The sequence below is a fragment of the Astyanax mexicanus genome, chromosome 5 (assembly GCF_023375975.1).
Source record: "Astyanax mexicanus isolate ESR-SI-001 chromosome 5, AstMex3_surface, whole genome shotgun sequence".
NCBI lineage: Eukaryota > Metazoa > Chordata > Actinopteri > Characiformes > Acestrorhamphidae > Astyanax > Astyanax mexicanus.
Window position 1 is genome coordinate 43,872,413 of NC_064412.1, and position 17,965 is coordinate 43,890,377.

A 17,965-nucleotide genomic window follows, 5' to 3' on the forward strand; every position below is an offset into this window, starting at 1 on the left:
ATATCCCCGTCCCCCGTCCCTTATTTCATTTTCGAAAAGTTGGCAAACCTAGGTGTTTGATCCGGTGGCTTATAATGGCCAGTTAGCTCATGTTGTGTGATTTTAAATAATAGTGTTTTGCTATGGAAACTTAAATGTATGTCAGATTGTTGTGTTTTATGCAGAGAACCGAGTTCAGTGCCGTTTTGAATTGTGAAATATGTATAAAGCAGAAAATGTGTTTAGTCTCGCGACAGGACTACTCTGTACACACGAGCGGAACTAAGCATGCGGGCTCCTGGTTTGTAGTCGGACTCGTTAGTCAGTGGAGCAGATTCTTTGACATTGCAGGAGAGGAGGGGAACCGCTTATAAAAGCTGTAACACGCGCAGCGGAGGGAGCTGCTGATTACCACCATCACCACCGCGCCGCCGCCGCCGCTGAAAGAGTGCAGTTAATATTACATTCTGACTTCTGGCGGAATTATGTACCGACGCCCTTTACAGTCCGCCCTGCGCAGCGCGTTCAGCAGCCGGACCGCTCTGGGGCAGGTAAACACACTGCAGCGGATACACCACCCCACCAGCTCATCCACCAACCTTACAACTCCCCTACTAACCCTTATAACTCCCTCTCTAACCCTTACAACTCCCCAACTAACCCTTACAACTCCGGTTTAACTAACCCTACATACTAGCCCTTACAACTCCCCAACTAACCCTTACAACTCCCGTTAAACTAACCCTTATAACTCCCCTACTAACCCTTACAACTCCCAATTAACTAACCCTTACAACTCCGCCTCTAACCCTTACAACTCCGCCTCTAACCCTTACAAATCCCCTACTAACCCTTACAACTCCCCTACTAACCCTTACAACTCCCCTACTAACCCTTACAACTCCCCCTCTAACCTTTACAACTCCCCCTCTAACCTTTACAACTCCCCTACTAACCTTTACAACTCCCCTACTAACCCTTACAACTCCCCCTCTAACCCTTACAGCTCCCCTACTAACCCTTACAACTCCCCCTCTAACCCTTACAGCTCCCCTACTAACCCTTACAACTCCCCCTCTAACCCTTACAGCTCCCCTACTAACCCTTACAACTCCCCCTCTAACCCTTACAGCTCCCCTACTAACCCTTACAACTCCCCCTCTAACCTTTACAACTCCCCCTCTAACCTTTACAACTCCCCTACTAACCTTTACAACTCCCCTACTAACCCTTACAACTCCCCCTCTAACCCTTACAGCTCCCCTACTAACCCTTACAACTCCCCCTCTAACCCTTACAGCTCCCCTACTAACCCTTACAACTCCCCCTCTAACCCTTACAACTCCCCCTCTAACCCTTACAACTCCCCTACTAACCCTTACAACTCCCCTACTAACCCTTACAACTCCCCCACTAACCCTTACAACTCCCTCTCTAACCTTTACAACCCCCCTCTAACCATTAACTAACTCTACATACTAACCCTTAGTTTCAAGTTTTATCTTATTCTCAGTAATTAATAAATTTCTGTTTTAAATTGTGTATCGGTGTTTTTAGGTCCCAGAGCAAGGTCCTTGCTTAAGTAAGGCATCTTGTCGTGTACTGGGAGCAAAAGCTCCTTCTCAGGCACAAAATCGAGCTCTTCATGGCACAAGAGAGGTGAGTTTCATCACTTTAATATTAACACCAGACTATCCCTTCAGATTCCATTAAATTACTAACCTGCTGATTTGTTTGCTGAGTTTCAATATTTCCCAAGCAAATTTGAAATCCTTAAATCTATGGGAGAAATGCATATTTAGTTTACATACATTATATATAATAAATATTTGCTCCTGTTTTACTCGTTTTACTATGTTAACATCTTATATAACTCATTGTCATTGGCTCTTAAATACGTTTAAAGTTGTATACTGGACAATTTTATATTAATAGCTGAAATTATCTGTAAAAATAAACATACTAGCTTAAAGGTGTTTACTGCTTAAAATGATATACAAACATTAACATTAACGACTTTAGATGTTTTGATCAAAACTTTACTTAGCGAAGTCCAAATGAAACAAAATAGTATGGAAAACGAAACATCTTTTAAAATAAGCTGGTCTGGGGACTTTTATATGCTGGTTAGATTAGTAGGTTCTGGGGTTTAATAACAGATGGATGGAGCTGTGCTGGTTAGATTAGTAGGTTCTGGGGTTTAATAACAGATGGACGGTGCTGTGCTGGTTAGATTAGTAGGTTCTGGTGTTTAATAACAGAAGGAATGGAGCTGTGCTGGTTAGATTACTAGGTTCTGGGGTTTGATAACAGATGGATGGTGCTGTGCTGGTTAGATTAGTAGGTTCTGGTGTTTAATAACAGATGGATGGTGCTCTGCTGGTTAGATTAGTAGGTTCTGGGGTTTGATAACCGATGGATGGTGCTGTGCTGGTTAGATTAGTAGATTCTGGGGTTTAATAACAGATGGACGGTGCTGTGCTGGTTAGATTAGTAGATTCTGGGGTTTAATAACAGAAGGAATGGAGCTGTGCTGGTTAGATTACTAGGTTCTGGGGTTTGATAACAGATGGATGGTGCTGTGCTGGTTAGATTAGTAGGTTCTGAGGTTTAATAACAGATGGATGGTGCTGTGCTGGTTAGATTAGTAGGTTCTGGGGTTTAATAACAGATGGGTGGAGCTGTGCTGGTTAGATTAGTAGGTTCTGGGGTTTAATAACAGATGGATGGTGCTGTGCTGGTTAGATTAGTAGGTTCTGGTGTTTAATAACAGATGGATGGAGCTGTCCTGGTTAGATTAGTAGGTTCTGGTGTTTAATAACAGATGGACGGTGCTGTGCTGGTTAGATTAGTAGGTTCTGGTGTTTAATAACAGATGGATGGAGGTGTGTTGGTTAGATTAGTAGATTCTGGGGTTTAATAACAGATGGGTGGAGCTGTTCTGGTAAGATTAGTAGGTTCTGGGGTTTAATAACAGATGGACGGTGCTGTGCTGGTTAGATTAGTAGATTCTGGGGTTTAATAACAGATGGATGGAGCTGTGCTGGTTAGATTAGTAGATTCTGGGGTTTAATAACAGATGGACAGTGCTGTGCTGGTTAGATTAATAGATTCTGGGGTTTAATAACAGATGGATGGAGCTGTGGTGGTTAGATTAGTAGGTTCTGGTGTTTAATAACAGATGGACGGTGCTGTGCTGGTTAGATTATTAGGTTCTGGTGTTTAATAACAGATGGACGGTGCTGTGCTGGTTAGATTAGTAGGTTCTAGTGTTTAATAACAGATGGATGGAGGTGTGCTGGTTAGATTAGTAGATTCTGGGGTTTAATAACAGATGGATGGTGTTGTGCTGGTTAGATTAGTAGGTTCTGGGGTTTAATAACAGATGGATGGAGCTGTGCTGGTTAGATTAGTAGGTTCTGGTGTTTAATAACAGATGGATGGTGCTGTGCTGGTTAGATTAGTAGGTTCTGGGGTTTAATAACAGATGGGTGGAGCTGTGCTGGTAAGATTAGTAGGTTATGGGGTTTAATAACAGATGGACGGTGCTGTGCTGGTTAGATTAGTAGATTCTGCGGCTTAATAACAGATGGATGGAGCTGTGCTGGTTAGATTAGTAGGTTCTGGGGTTTAATAACAGATGGATTGAGCTGTGCTGGTTATATTAGTAGGTGCTGGGGTTTAATAACAGATGAATGGAGCTGTGCTGGTTAGATTAGTAGGTTCTGGGGTTTGATAACAGATGGACGGTGCTGTGCTGGTTAGATTAGTAGGTTCTGGTGTTTAATAACAGATGGATGGTGCTGTGCTGGTTAGATTAGTAGGTTCTGGGGTTTGATAACCGATAGATGGTGCTGTGCTGGTTAGATTAGTAGATTCTGGGGTTTAATAACAGATGGACGGTGCTGTGCTGGTTAGATTAGTAGATTCTGGGGTTTAATAACAGATGGATGGAGCTGTGCTGGTTAGATTAGTAGGTTCTGGTGTTTAATAACAGAAGGAATGGAGCTGTGCTGGTTAGATTACTAGGTTCTGGGGTTTAATAACAGATGGATGGTGCTGTGCTGGTTAGATTAGTAGGTTCTGAGGTTTAATAACAGATGGATGGTGCTGTGCTGGTTAGATTAGTAGGTTCTGGTGTTTAATAACAGATGGGTGGAGCTGTGCTGGTTAGATTAGTAGGTTCTGGGGTTTAATAACAGATGGATGGTGCTGTGCTGGTTAGATTAGTAGGTTCTGGTGTTTAATAACAGATGGATGGAGCTGTCCTGGTTAGATTAGTAGGTTCTGGTGTTTAATAACAGATGGACGGTGCTGTGCTGGTTAGATTAGTAGGTTCTGGTGTTTAATAACAGATGGATGGAGGTGTGTTGGTTAGATTAGTAGATTCTGGGGTTTAATAACAGATGGATGGAGCTGTGCTGGTAAGATTAGTAGGTTCTGGGGTTTAATAACAGATGGACGGTGCTGTGCTGGTTAGATTAGTAGATTCTGGGGTTTAATAACAGATGGATGGAGCTGTGCTGGTTAGATTAGTAGATTCTGGGGCTTAATAACAGATGGATGGTGCTGTGCTGGTTAGATTAGTAGGTTCTGAGGTTTAATAACAGATGGATGGTGCTGTGCTGGTTAGATTAGTAGGTTCTGGGGTTTAATAACAGATGGGTGGAGCTGTGCTGGTTAGATTAGTAGGTTCTGGGGTTTAATAACAGATGGATGGTGCTGTGCTGGTTAGATTAGTAGGTTCTGGTGTTTAATAACAGATGGATGGAGCTGTCCTGGTTAGATTAGTAGGTTCTGGTGTTTAATAACAGATGGACGGTGCTGTGCTGGTTAGATTAGTAGGTTCTGAGGTTTAATAACAGATGGATGGTGCTGTGCTGGTTAGATTAGTAGGTTCTGAGGTTTAATAACATATGGATGGAGCTGTCCTGGTTAGATTAGTAGGTTCTGGTGTTTAATAACAGATGGACGGTGCTGTGCTGGTTAGATTAGTAGGTTCTGGTGTTTAATAACAGATGGATGGAGGTGTGTTGGTTAGATTAGTAGATTCTGGGGTTTAATAACAGATGGATGGAGCTGTGCTGGTAAGATTAGTAGGTTCTGGGGTTTAATAACAGATGGACGGTGCTGTGCTGGTTAGATTAGTAGATTCTGGGGTTTAATAACAGATGGATGGAGCTGTGCTGGTTAGATTAGTAGATTCTGGGGCTTAATAACAGATGGATGGTGCTGTGCTGGTTAGATTAGTAGGTTCTGAGGTTTAATAACAGATGGATGGTGCTGTGCTGGTTAGATTAGTAGGTTCTGGGGTTTAATAACAGATGGGTGGAGCTGTGCTGGTTAGATTAGTAGGTTCTGGGGTTTAATAACAGATGGATGGTGCTGTGCTGGTTAGATTAGTAGGTTCTGGTGTTTAATAACAGATGGATGGAGCTGTCCTGGTTAGATTAGTAGGTTCTGGTGTTTAATAACAGATGGACGGTGCTGTGCTGGTTAGATTAGTAGGTTCTGGTGTTTAATAACAGATGGATGGAGGTGTGTTGGTTAGATTAGTAGATTCTGGGGTTTAATAACAGATGGATGGAGCTGTGCTGGTAAGATTAGTAGGTTCTGGGGTTTAATAACAGATGGACGGTGCTGTGCTGGTTAGATTAGTAGATTCTGGGGTTTAATAACAGATGGATGGAGCTGTGCTGGTTAGATTAGTAGATTCTGGGGTTTAATAACAGATGGACGGTGCTGTGCTGGTTAGATTAATAGATTCTGGGGTTTAATAACAGATGGATGGAGCTGTGGTGGTTAGATTAGTAGGTTCTGGTGTTTAATAACAGATGGACGGTGCTGTGCTGGTTAGATTATTAGGTTCTGGTGTTTAATAACAGATGGACGGTGCTGTGCTGGTTAGATTAGTAGGTTCTAGAGGTGTGCCAAAAAATCGATTCACATAAGAATCTTGATTCTCATTTACTACGATTCAGAATCGATTTAAAATGTCCCAAAATCGATTCTGAGGGGCGGGTTTTAGACTGATTTTGGGCTGGGTATTTTTGTTGGACCTGGCAACCCTGGGGATAGCGCTTGTCCTTTCAAACGGAGATCTTCCAGACACACACAGAGCGTAGGTGTTTGAGAATCACCGGTAAGATGGCAGAACAAGCACTATATTACATTAGATTAACGTGTAGTTTCAATGTTTTATGGCAGAATGCTTCATAACAAGCATAAAAAAGATCGCTAGTAGTTAGTTTCAGTAACTGTTAGCTAGCTAACTAGCTAACTTTCCAGTTCCACCTTAAATAACGCTACAGGTGGCAGCGGGCTGCAGCATTTAAGGCGGAACGGAAAAATACAATAAGCTAATCAGAGCTAATTTCAGCTCCTCATCACAGAGGAATTAAGGAATGGACCATATGAATTAATTTCTCCACCTCCTGCCCCCTTTCTGAAGAAATACAACGACCTTAAATTAACTAGTTAATCAGCAGCTGCTCCTGAACTTTAGCGCTCCACTGCTATCATCACATCAGCCCAGCAGCGTCACCTACACACCACCGCTAGTAGCCTGGTAATAAAGCAGTGTTATTTATTATTTATTTATTGTTCATTAACGTCATTGTGATATCCCAGTGATTCCTCTGTCACTGAGGACCCACATTCCTGCACATTTTATTGTTTTTGTAACACATTACCTGCTCCAGGACCAGTGTATATTATGGAGGGGTTTTTTTTCAATAAGATTCATAAGCCAGAAGCAGAAATTTTTATAATTCAAATCGTTTTGAATCAAAAATCGATTTTGAATCGAATCGTGGCCCCCAAAATCGGAATCGAATCGAATCGTGAGATAGTAAACGATTCCCACCCCTAGTAGGTTCTAGTGTTTAATAACAGATGGATGGAGGTGTGCTGGTTAGATTAGTAGGTTCTGGGGTTTAATAACAGATGGATGGTGTTGTGCTGGTTAGATTAGTAGGTTCTGGGGTTTAATAACAGATGGATGGAGCTGTGCTGGTTAGATTAGTAGGTTCTGGGGTTTAATAACAGATGGATGGAGCTGTGCTGGTTAGATTAGTAGGTGCTGGGGTTTAATAACGGATGAATGGAGCTGTGCTGGTTAGATTAGTAGGTTTTGGGGTTTGATAACAGATGCACGGTGCTGTGCTGGTTAGATTAGTAGGTTCTGGTGTTTAATAACAGATGGACGGTGCTGTGCCGGTTAGATTAGTAGGTTCTGGGGTTTGATAACCGATGGATGGTGCTGTGCTGGTTAGATTAGTAGATTCTGGGGTTTAATAACAGATGGACAGTGCTGTGCTGGTTAGATTAGTAGATTCTGGGGTTTAATAACAGATGGATGGAGCTGTGCTGGTTAGATTACTAGGTTCTGGGGTTTGATAACAGATGGATGGTGCCGTGCTGGTTAGATTAGTAGGTTCTGAGGTTTAATAACAGATGGATGGTGCTGTGCTGGTTAGATTAGTAGGTTCTGGGGTTTAATAACAGATGGGTGGAGCTGTGCTGGTTAGATTAGTAGATTCTGGGGCTTAATAACAGATGGATGGTGCTGTGCTGGTTAGATTAGTAGGTTCTGAGGTTTAATAACAGATGGATGGTGCTGTGCTGGTTAGATTAGTAGGTTCTGGGGTTTAATAACAGATGGATGGTGCTGTGCTGGTTAGATTAGTAGGTTCTGGTGTTTAATAACAGATGGATGGAGCTGTCCTGGTTAGATTAGTAGGTTCTGGTGTTTAATAACAGATGGACGGTGCTGTGCTGGTTAGATTAGTAGGTTCTGAGGTTTAATAACAGATGGATGGTGCTGTGCTGGTTAGATTAGTAGGTTCTGAGGTTTAATAACATATGGATGGAGCTGTCCTGGTTAGATTAGTAGGTTCTGGTGTTTAATAACAGATGGACGGTGCTGTGCTGGTTAGATTAGTAGGTTCTGGTGTTTAATAACAGATGGATGGAGGTGTGTTGGTTAGATTAGTAGATTCTGGGGTTTAATAACAGATGGATGGAGCTGTGCTGGTAAGATTAGTAGGTTCTGGGGTTTAATAACAGATGGACGGTGCTGTGCTGGTTAGATTAGTAGATTCTGGGGTTTAATAACAGATGGATGGAGCTGTGCTGGTTAGATTAGTAGATTCTGGGGCTTAATAACAGATGGATGGTGCTGTGCTGGTTAGATTAGTAGGTTCTGAGGTTTAATAACAGATGGATGGTGCTGTGCTGGTTAGATTAGTAGGTTCTGGGGTTTAATAACAGATGGGTGGAGCTGTGCTGGTTAGATTAGTAGGTTCTGGGGTTTAATAACAGATGGATGGTGCTGTGCTGGTTAGATTAGTAGGTTCTGGTGTTTAATAACAGATGGATGGAGCTGTCCTGGTTAGATTAGTAGGTTCTGGTGTTTAATAACAGATGGACGGTGCTGTGCTGGTTAGATTAGTAGGTTCTGGTGTTTAATAACAGATGGATGGAGGTGTGTTGGTTAGATTAGTAGATTCTGGGGTTTAATAACAGATGGATGGAGCTGTGCTGGTAAGATTAGTAGGTTCTGGGGTTTAATAACAGATGGACGGTGCTGTGCTGGTTAGATTAGTAGATTCTGGGGTTTAATAACAGATGGATGGAGCTGTGCTGGTTAGATTAGTAGATTCTGGGGTTTAATAACAGATGGACGGTGCTGTGCTGGTTAGATTAATAGATTCTGGGGTTTAATAACAGATGGATGGAGCTGTGGTGGTTAGATTAGTAGGTTCTGGTGTTTAATAACAGATGGACGGTGCTGTGCTGGTTAGATTATTAGGTTCTGGTGTTTAATAACAGATGGACGGTGCTGTGCTGGTTAGATTAGTAGGTTCTAGTGTTTAATAACAGATGGATGGAGGTGTGCTGGTTAGATTAGTAGGTTCTGGGGTTTAATAACAGATGGATGGTGTTGTGCTGGTTAGATTAGTAGGTTCTGGGGTTTAATAACAGATGGATGGAGCTGTGCTGGTTAGATTAGTAGGTTCTGGGGTTTAATAACAGATGGATGGAGCTGTGCTGGTTAGATTAGTAGGTGCTGGGGTTTAATAACGGATGAATGGAGCTGTGCTGGTTAGATTAGTAGGTTTTGGGGTTTGATAACAGATGCACGGTGCTGTGCTGGTTAGATTAGTAGGTTCTGGTGTTTAATAACAGATGGACGGTGCTGTGCCGGTTAGATTAGTAGGTTCTGGGGTTTGATAACCGATGGATGGTGCTGTGCTGGTTAGATTAGTAGATTCTGGGGTTTAATAACAGATGGACAGTGCTGTGCTGGTTAGATTAGTAGATTCTGGGGTTTAATAACAGATGGATGGAGCTGTGCTGGTTAGATTACTAGGTTCTGGGGTTTGATAACAGATGGATGGTGCCGTGCTGGTTAGATTAGTAGGTTCTGAGGTTTAATAACAGATGGATGGTGCTGTGCTGGTTAGATTAGTAGGTTCTGGGGTTTAATAACAGATGGGTGGAGCTGTGCTGGTTAGATTAGTAGGTTCTGGGGTTTAATAACAGATGCATGGTGCTGTGCTGGTTAGATTAGTAGGTTCTGGTGTTTAATAACAGATGGATGGAGCTGTCCTGGTTAGATTAGTAGGTTCTGGTGTTTAATAACAGATGGACGGTGCTGTGCTGGTTAGATTAGTAGGTTCTGGTGTTTAATAACAGATGGATGGAGGTGTGTTGGTTAGATTAGTAGATTCTGGGGTTTAATAACAGATGGATGGAGCTGTGCTGGTAAGATTAGTAGGTTCTGGGGTTTAATAACAGATGGACGGTGCTGTGCTGGTTAGATTAGTAGATTCTGGGGTTTAATAACAGATGGATGGAGCTGTGCTGGTTAGATTAGTAGATTCTGGGGTTTAATAACAGATGGACTGTGCTGTGCTGGTTAAATTAATAGATTCTGGGGTTTAATAACAGATGGATGGAGCTGTGCTGGTTAGATTAATAGGTTCTGGTGTTTAATAACAGATGGACGGTGCTGTGCTGGTTAGATTATTAGGTACTGGTGTTTAATAACAGATGGACGGTGCTGTGCTGGTTAGATTAGTAGGTTCTAGTGTTTAATAACAGATGGATGGAGGTGTGCTGGTTAGATTAGTAGATTCTGGGGTTTAATAACAGAAGGAATGGAGCTGTGCTGGTTAGATTAGTAGGTTCTGGGGTTTGATAACAGATGGATGGTGCTGTGCTGGTTAGATTAGTAGGTTCTGAGGTTTAATAACAGATGGATGGTGCTGTGCTGGTTAGATTAGTAGGTTCTGGGGTTTAATAACATGGATGGCGCTGTGCTGGTTACATTAGTAGGTTCTGGGGTTTAGTAACAGATGCATGGTGCTGTGCAGGTTAGATTAGTAGGTTCTGTGGTTTAATAACAGATGGATGGAGCTGTGTTGGTTAGATTAGTAGATTCTGTGGTTTAATAACAGATGGAGGGAGCTGTGTTGGTTAGATTAGTAGGTTCTGGGGTTTAATAACAGATGAATGGTGCTGTGCTGGTTAGATTAGTAGATTCTGGTGTTTAATAACAGATGGACGGTGCTGTGCTGGTTAGAAGGAACAGAAGGAATGGAGCTGTTCTGGTTAGATTAGTAGGTTCTGGGGTTTGATAACAGATGGATGGTGCTGTGCTGGTTAGATTAGTAGGTTCTGAGGTTTAATAACAGATGGATGGTGCTGTGCTGGTTAGATTAGTAGGTCCTGGGGTTTAATAACAGATGGATGGAGCTGTGCTGGTTAGATTAGTAGGTCCTGGGGTTTAATAACAGATGGATGGAGCTGTGCTGGTTAGATTAGTAGATTCTGGGGTTTAATAACGGATGGATGGTGCTGTGCTGGTTAGATTAGTAGGTTCTGGGGTTTAATAACAGATGGATGGAGCTGTGCTGTTAGATTAGTAGGTTCTGGGGTTTAATAACAGATGGATGGTGCTGTGTGGGCAGATTAGTAGATTCTGGGGTTTAATAACAGATGGATGGAGCTGTGCTGGTTAGATTAGTAGGTTCTGGGGTTTAATAACAGATGGATGGAGCTGTGCTGGTTAGATTAGTAGGTTCTGGGGTTTAATAACAGATGGATGGAGCTGTGTTGGTTAGATTAGTAGATTCTGGCGTTTAATAACAGATGGATGGCGCTTTGCTGGTTAGATTAGTAGGTCCTGGGGTTTAATAACAGATGGAGGGAGCTGTGCTGGTTAGATTAGTAGGTTCTGGGGTTTAATAACAGATGAATGGTGCTGTGCTGGTTAGATTAGTAGGTTCTGGTGTTTATTAGATGGATGGTGCTGTGCTGGTTAGATTAGTAGGTTCTGGTGTTTAATAACAGATGGATGGAGCTGTGCTGGTTAGATTAGTAGATTCTGGGGTTTAGTAACAGATGAATGGAGCTGCGCTGGTTAGATTAGTAGGTTCTGGGGTTTAATAACAGATGGATGGAGCTGTACTGGTTAGATTAGTCGATTCTGGGGTTTAGTAACAGATGAGTGGAGCTGTGCTGGTTAGATTAGTAGGCTCTGGGGTTTAATAACAGATGGATGGAGCTGTGTTGGTTAGATTAGTAGATTCTGGGGTTTAATAACAGATGGAGGGAGCTGTGTTGGTTAGATTAGTAGGTTCTGGGGTTTAATAACAGATGAATGGTGCTGTGCTGGTTAGATTAGTAGATTCTGGTGTTTAATAACAGATGGACGGTGCTGTGCTGGTTAGAAGGAACAGAAGGAATGGAGCTGTGCTGGTTAGATTAGTAGGTCCTGGGGTTTAATAACAGATGGAGGGAGCTGTGTTGGTTAGATTAGTAGGTTCTGGGGTTTAATAACAGATGAATGGTGCTGTGCTGGTTAGATTAGGAGGTTCTGGTGTTTATTAGATGGATGATGCTGTGCTGTTTAGATTAGTAGGTTCTGGTGTTTAATAACAGATGGATGGTGCTGTGCTGGTTAGATTAGTAGGTTCTGGGGTTTTATAACAGATGGATGGTGTTGTGCTGGTTAGATTAGTAGGTTCTGGGGTTTAATAACCGATGGATGGAGGTGTGCTGGTTAGATTAGTAGGTTCTGGGGTTTAATAACAGATGGATGGCGCTGTGCTGGTTAGATTAGTAGGTTCTGGTGTTTAATAACAGATGGATTGTGCTGTGCTGGTTAGATTAGTAGGTTCTGGGGTTTATTAGATGGATGATGCTGTGCTGGTTAGATTAGTAGGTTCTGTTGTTTAATAACAGATGGATGGAGCTTTGCTGGTTAGATTAGTAGGTTCTGGGGATTGATAACAGATGGATGGTGCTGTGCTGGTTAGATTAGTAGGTTCTGAGGTTTAATAACGGATGGATGGTGCTGTGCTGGTTAGATTAGTAGGTTCTGGAGTTTAATAACAGATGGATGTAGCTGTGCTGTTAGATTAGTAGGTTCTGGGGTTTAATAACAGATAGATGGTGCTGTGTTGGTTAGATTAGTAGATTCTGGGGTTTAATAACAGATGGATGGAACTGTGCAGGTTAGATTAGTAGGTTCTGGGGTTTAATAACAGATGGACGGTGCTGTGCTGGTTAGATTAGTAGGTTCTGGGGTTTAATAACAGATGAATGGAGCTGTGCTTGTTCGATTAGTAGGTTTTGGGGTTTAATAACAGATGGATGGAGCTGTGCTGGTTAGATTAGTAGGTTTTGGGGATTGATAACAGATGGCTGGAGTTGTGCTGGTTAGATTAGTAGGTTCTGGGGTTTAATAACAGATGGATGGAGCTGTGCTGGTTAGATTAGTAGGTTTTGGGGATTGATAACAGATGGATGGTGCTGTGCTGGTTAGATTAGTAGGTCCTGGTGTTTAATAACAGATGGATGTAGCTGTGCTGGTAAGATTAGTAGGTTCTGGGGTTTAATAACAGATGGATGGAGCTGTGCTGGTTAGATTAGTAGGTTCTGGGGTTTAATAACAGATGGACGGTGCTGTGCTGGTTAGATTAGTAGGTTTTGGGGTTTAATAACAGATGGATGGAGCTGTGCTGGTTAGATTAGTAGATTCTGGTGTTTAATAACAGATGGACGGTGCTGTGCTGGTTAGAAGGAACAGAAGGAATGGAGCTGTGCTGGTTAGATTAGTAGGTTCTGGGGTTTGATAACAGATGGATGGTGCTGTGCTGGTTAGATTAGTAGGTTCTGGGGTTTGATAACAGATGGATGGAGCTGTGCTGTTAGATTAGTAGATTCTGGGGTTTAATAACAGATGGATGGAGCTGTGCTGGTTAGATTAGTAGATTTTGGGGATTGATAACAGATGGCTGGAGCTCTGCTGGTTAGATTAGTAGGTTCTGGGGTTTAATAACAGATGGATGGAGCTGTGCTGGTTAGATTAGTAGGTTTTGGGGATTGATAACAGATGGATGGTGCTGTGCTGCTTCGATTAGTAGGTCCTGGTGTTTAATAACAGATGGATGGAGCTGTGCTGGTAAGATTAGTAGGTTCTGGGGATTTATAACAGATGGATGGTGCTGTGCTGGTTAGATTAGTAGGTTCTGAGGTTTAATGACGGATGGATGGTGCTGTGCTGGTTAGATTAGTAGGTTCTGGGGTTTAATAACAGATGAATGGAGCTGTGCTTGTTAGATTAGTAGGTTTTGGGGTTTAATAACAGATGGATGGAGCTGTGCTGGTTAGATTAGTAGGTTTTGGGGATTGATAACAGATGGCTGGAGCTGTGCTGGTTAGATTAGTAGGTTCTGGGGTTTAATAACAGATGGATGGAGCTGTGCTGGTTAGATTAGTAGGTTTTGGGGATTGATAACAGATGGATGGTGCTGTGCTGGTTAGATTAGTAGGTCCTGGTGTTTAATAACAGATGGATGGAGCTGTGCTGGTAAGATTAGTAGGTTCTGGGGTTTAATAACAGATGGATGGAGCTGTGCTGGTTAGATTAGTAGGTTCTGGGGTTTAATAACAGATGGACGGTGCTGTGCTGGTTAGATTAGTAGGTTCTCGGGTTTAATAACAGATGAATGGAGCTGTGCTTGTTAGATTAGTAGGTTTTGGGGTTTAATAACAGATGGATGGAGCTGTGATGGTTAGATTAGTAGGTTCTGGGGTTTAATAACAGATGGATGGAGCTGTGCTGGTTAGATTAGTAGATTCTGGGGTTTAATAACAGATGGATGGTGTTGTGCTGGTTAGATTAGTAGATTCTGGTGTTTAATAACAGATGGACGGTGCTGTGCTGGTTAGAAGGAACAGAAGGAATGGAGCTGTGCTGGTTAGATTAGTAGGTTCTGGGGTTTGATAACAGATGGATGGTGCTGTGCTGGTTAGATTAGTAGGTTGTGGGGTTTGATAACAGATGGATGGTGCTGTGCTGGTTAGATTAGTAGGTTCTGAGGTTTAATAACAAATGGATGGTGCTGTGCTGGTTAGATTAGTAGATTCTGGGGTATAATAACAGATGGATGGAGCTGTGCTTGTTAGATTAGTAGATTCTGGGGTTTAATAACAGATGGATGGAGCTGTGCTGGTTAGATTAGTAGATTCTGGGGTTTAATAACAGATGTATGGAGCTGTGCTGGTTAGCTTAGTAGGTTCTGGGGTTTAATAACAGATGTATGGAGCTGTGCTGGTTAGATTAGTAGGTTCTGGGGTTTAATAACAGATGGATGGAGCTGTGCTGGTTAGATTAGTAGGTTCTGGGGTTTAATAACAGATGGATGGTGCTGTGCTGGTTAGATTAGTAGGTTCTGAGGTTTAATAACGGATGGATGGTGCTGTGCTGATTAGATTAGTAGGTCCTGGGGTTTAATAACAGATGGATGGAGCTGTGCTTTTAGATTAGTAGGTTCTGCGGTTTAATAACAGATGGATGGTGCTGTGTTGGTTAGATTAGTAGATTCTGGGGTTTAATAACAGATGGATGGAGCTGTGTTGGTTAAATTAGTAGATTCTGGCGTTTAATAACAGATGGATGGCGCTTTTCTGGTTAGATTAGTAGGTCCTGGGGTTTAATAACAGATGGAGGGAGCTGTGCTGGTTAGATTAGTAGGTTCTGGGGTTTAATAACAGATGGATTGTGCTGTGCTGGTAAGATTAGTAGGTATTGGTGTTTATTAGATGGATGGTGCTGTGCTGGTTAGATTAGTAGGTTCTGGTGTTTAATAACAGATGGATGGAGCTGTGCTGGTTAGATTAGTATATTCTGGGGTTTAGTAACAGATGAGTGGAGCTGTGCTGGTTAGATTAGTAGGCTCTGGGGTTTAATAACAGATGGATAGTGCTGTGCTGGTTAGATTAGTAGGTTCTGGGGTTTAATAACAGATGGATGGAGCTGTGCTGTTTAGATTAGTAGGTTTTGGGGTTTAAAAACAGATGGATGGAGCTGTGTTGTTTAGATTAGTAGGTTCTGGGGGTTAATAACCGATGGATGGAGGTGTGCTGGTTAGATTAGTGGGTTCTGGGGTTTAAAGGTCACCTTCCGCGAAAATCCGATTTTTCTTGTTTTTTGTGGAATACAGTAGGTCTCTCCGAGTTGAATGTGTACACCTGCACATTAAACTGTTTTGCAGCCCCCATTGTCTGCAGGAGCTAAGCAAAGAAATCCCCCCTCCCCCCCTCCGAAAAACGGGTGAATTTTGAATTATCTTTCTGCCTACGTAGGCAGAAACTCACAGACCAGCCCACCTTGGCTCGAGAAACTCCCAGAGGCGGAGCTGAAGCAACGCAACATCACCGCTCATCAGTTAGGAGGTGGGAGGCAGTGAGCGGCAGAGCGGCGGAGGGGCGTCGCAGTGCTCCTAGCCAATCAGAGGAGAGATATTTGCATGCTGTTTGCATGTATGAATATTCATGAGCAAAGCTGGAATCCGGTCATTTTGGACACACCCCTAAAACAGTCCATTAAAAAAGAGCTATACAGAGACACCTGAGCACTTTTTTTTTTACAAAAACGGCTCACATGTCATTCATTCATACTAGAGACCACAGCTAGACATTTTAAAATGAAAGAAAAAACGACGGAAGGTGAGCTTTAATAACAGATGGATGGCGCTGTGCTGGTTAGATTAGTAGATTCTGGGGTTTAATAACAGATGGATGGAGCTGTGCTGGTTAGATTAGTAGGTTCTGGGTTTAATAACAGATGCATGGAGCTGTGCTGGTTAGATTAGTAGGTTCTGGGGTTTAATAACAGATGGATGTAGCTGTGCTGTTAGATTAGTAGGTTCTGGGGTTTAATAACAGATGGATGGAGCTGTGTTGGTTAGATTAGTAGATTTTGGCGTCTAATAACAGATGGATGGCGCTTTGCTGGTTAGATTAGTAGGTCCTGGGGTTTAATAACAGATGGATGGTGCTGTGCTGGTTAGATTAGTAGGTTCTGGTGTTTATTAGATGGATGGTGCTGTGCTGGTTAGATTAGTAGGTTCTGGAGTTTAATAACAGATGGATGGAGCTGTGCTGGTTAGATTAGTAGGTTCTGGGGTTTGATAACAGATGGATGGAGCTGTGCTGGTTAGATTAGTATATTCTGGGGTTTAGTAACAGATGAGTGGAGCTGTGCTGGTTAGATTAGTAGGCTCTGGGGTTTAATAACAGATGGATGGAGCTGTGCTGGTTAGATTAGTAGATTCCGGGGTTTAGTAACAGATGAATGGAGCTGTGCTGGTTAGATTAGTAGATTCTGGGGTTTAGTAACAGATGAGTGGAGCTATGCTGGTTAGATTAGTAGGCTCTGGTGTTTATTAGATGGATGATGCTGTGCTGGTTAGATTAGTAGGTTCTGGGGTTTAATAACAGATGGATGGTGCTGTGCTGGTTAGATTAGTAGGTTCTGGGGTTTAATAACAGATGGATGGTGTTGTGCTGGTTAGATTAGTAGGTTCTGGTGTTTAATAACAGATGGATGGTGCTGTGCTGGTTAGATTAGTAGGTTCTGGGGTTTAATAACAGATGGATGGTGTTGTGCTGGTTAGATTAGTAGGTTCTGGTGTTTAATAACAGATGGATGGAGCTGTGCTGGTTAGATTAGTAGGTTCTGGCGTCTGATAACTAATGCATTACTTCTAACGATGCACTGTTGTGAGATGGCAATAATACACGAGAGGTAGTGTTGGGCGGTATACCGGTTCATATGGTTTTCCGTGCGTCTCTGAAAATGTACCTACGCATTGTGGCGTACCGTACGCCGCAGCTTGATGCGCACCTGTTTGAAAAATGTAACTATGCGTTGACTTTAAAAAAAAAAAAAAAATTTAAAAGCCATTTGACCAGTGGTAGGATGATCCCCCCCTTAAATGTGAGTCTTGGTCCTCCCAAGGTTTCTTCCTCCTCCTGCAGCTCTGAGGGAGTTTTTTCTTGCCTTCGCGCTCACTGGGGGTTCTGTATTCTGTATTTTCTAGGTTTAATGTTTTGCCTGATTCTTTGTCCTGTGATCATGTTTCTGTAAAGCTGCTTTGTGACAACACCAGTTGTAAAAAGCGCTATACAAATAAATTTGATTTGATTTGAAATATCGGACGAAAAAACTAAACAATTGTTCTAACTAAACAATTTCAATATCATTTTATATCATAGCACAGCCCTAATTACATTAGTCTATAAGGTAATCTTAAAAATGAATGGGCGTTTCAAAATAAGCCACCAATGTTTTTGTTTGGTAAAAAAAGCCTGAGCCAAGCTTTTTATCTCTGTAGTGTGTAACAGTGTTTGCTATGAGTAAAATAAACTGTTTATATTATTTGCAAATCCAGCTCAGTTTTGACCAGAATGTTAAAGATGGACAACAGCGCAAGCTGAGATTGAGAACTAAGGAGCATGTTCAGATAATGTGCTCTTAATTGAGAAGTAATGGTACTTTTTTAGCAATGCTTTTTGCTTTGGGAGTCTTATAACAGCCACCCGACAAATTTCTCAAAACGTGACTGTGATATTGCTGGTTTACAGTTTCTGTGACGAATCACACCTGTTCTGGCTGACCACTCTGGTT

The 17,965-nt window shown here is 42.3% G+C and overlaps 1 protein-coding gene and 1 long non-coding RNA gene across 9 annotated transcripts in view; both read left to right on the forward strand.

Moving 5' to 3' along the window:
* Positions 1-285: 285 nt before the first annotated feature.
* The window catches only part of LOC103029047 (ubiquinol-cytochrome-c reductase complex assembly factor 1), a 55,704-nt gene continuing 38,024 nt past the window's right edge, over positions 286-17,965 (forward strand). The window contains exons 1-2 of the mRNA XM_049479425.1: positions 286-530; positions 1,537-1,638. Of these exons, the coding sequence (XP_049335382.1) occupies positions 465-530; positions 1,537-1,638 (168 nt within the window). The 5' untranslated portion in view covers positions 286-464. The remainder of the gene's footprint in view (positions 531-1,536; positions 1,639-17,965) is intronic.
* Positions 6,854-17,489, forward strand: LOC125802197 (uncharacterized). Of its 8 annotated transcripts, none has more exons than XR_007439187.1 (4): positions 6,854-6,955; positions 11,318-12,822; positions 13,416-14,672; positions 16,808-17,489. It is a non-coding gene; the product is annotated as an uncharacterized LOC125802197 (long non-coding RNA). The 8 variants fall into 8 exon arrangements; XR_007439189.1 differs by lacking the exon at positions 6,854-6,955 and having other exon boundaries at positions 7,840-12,822; positions 13,416-13,925; positions 14,622-14,672; XR_007439184.1 differs by lacking the exon at positions 6,854-6,955 and having other exon boundaries at positions 7,840-12,516; positions 12,568-12,822.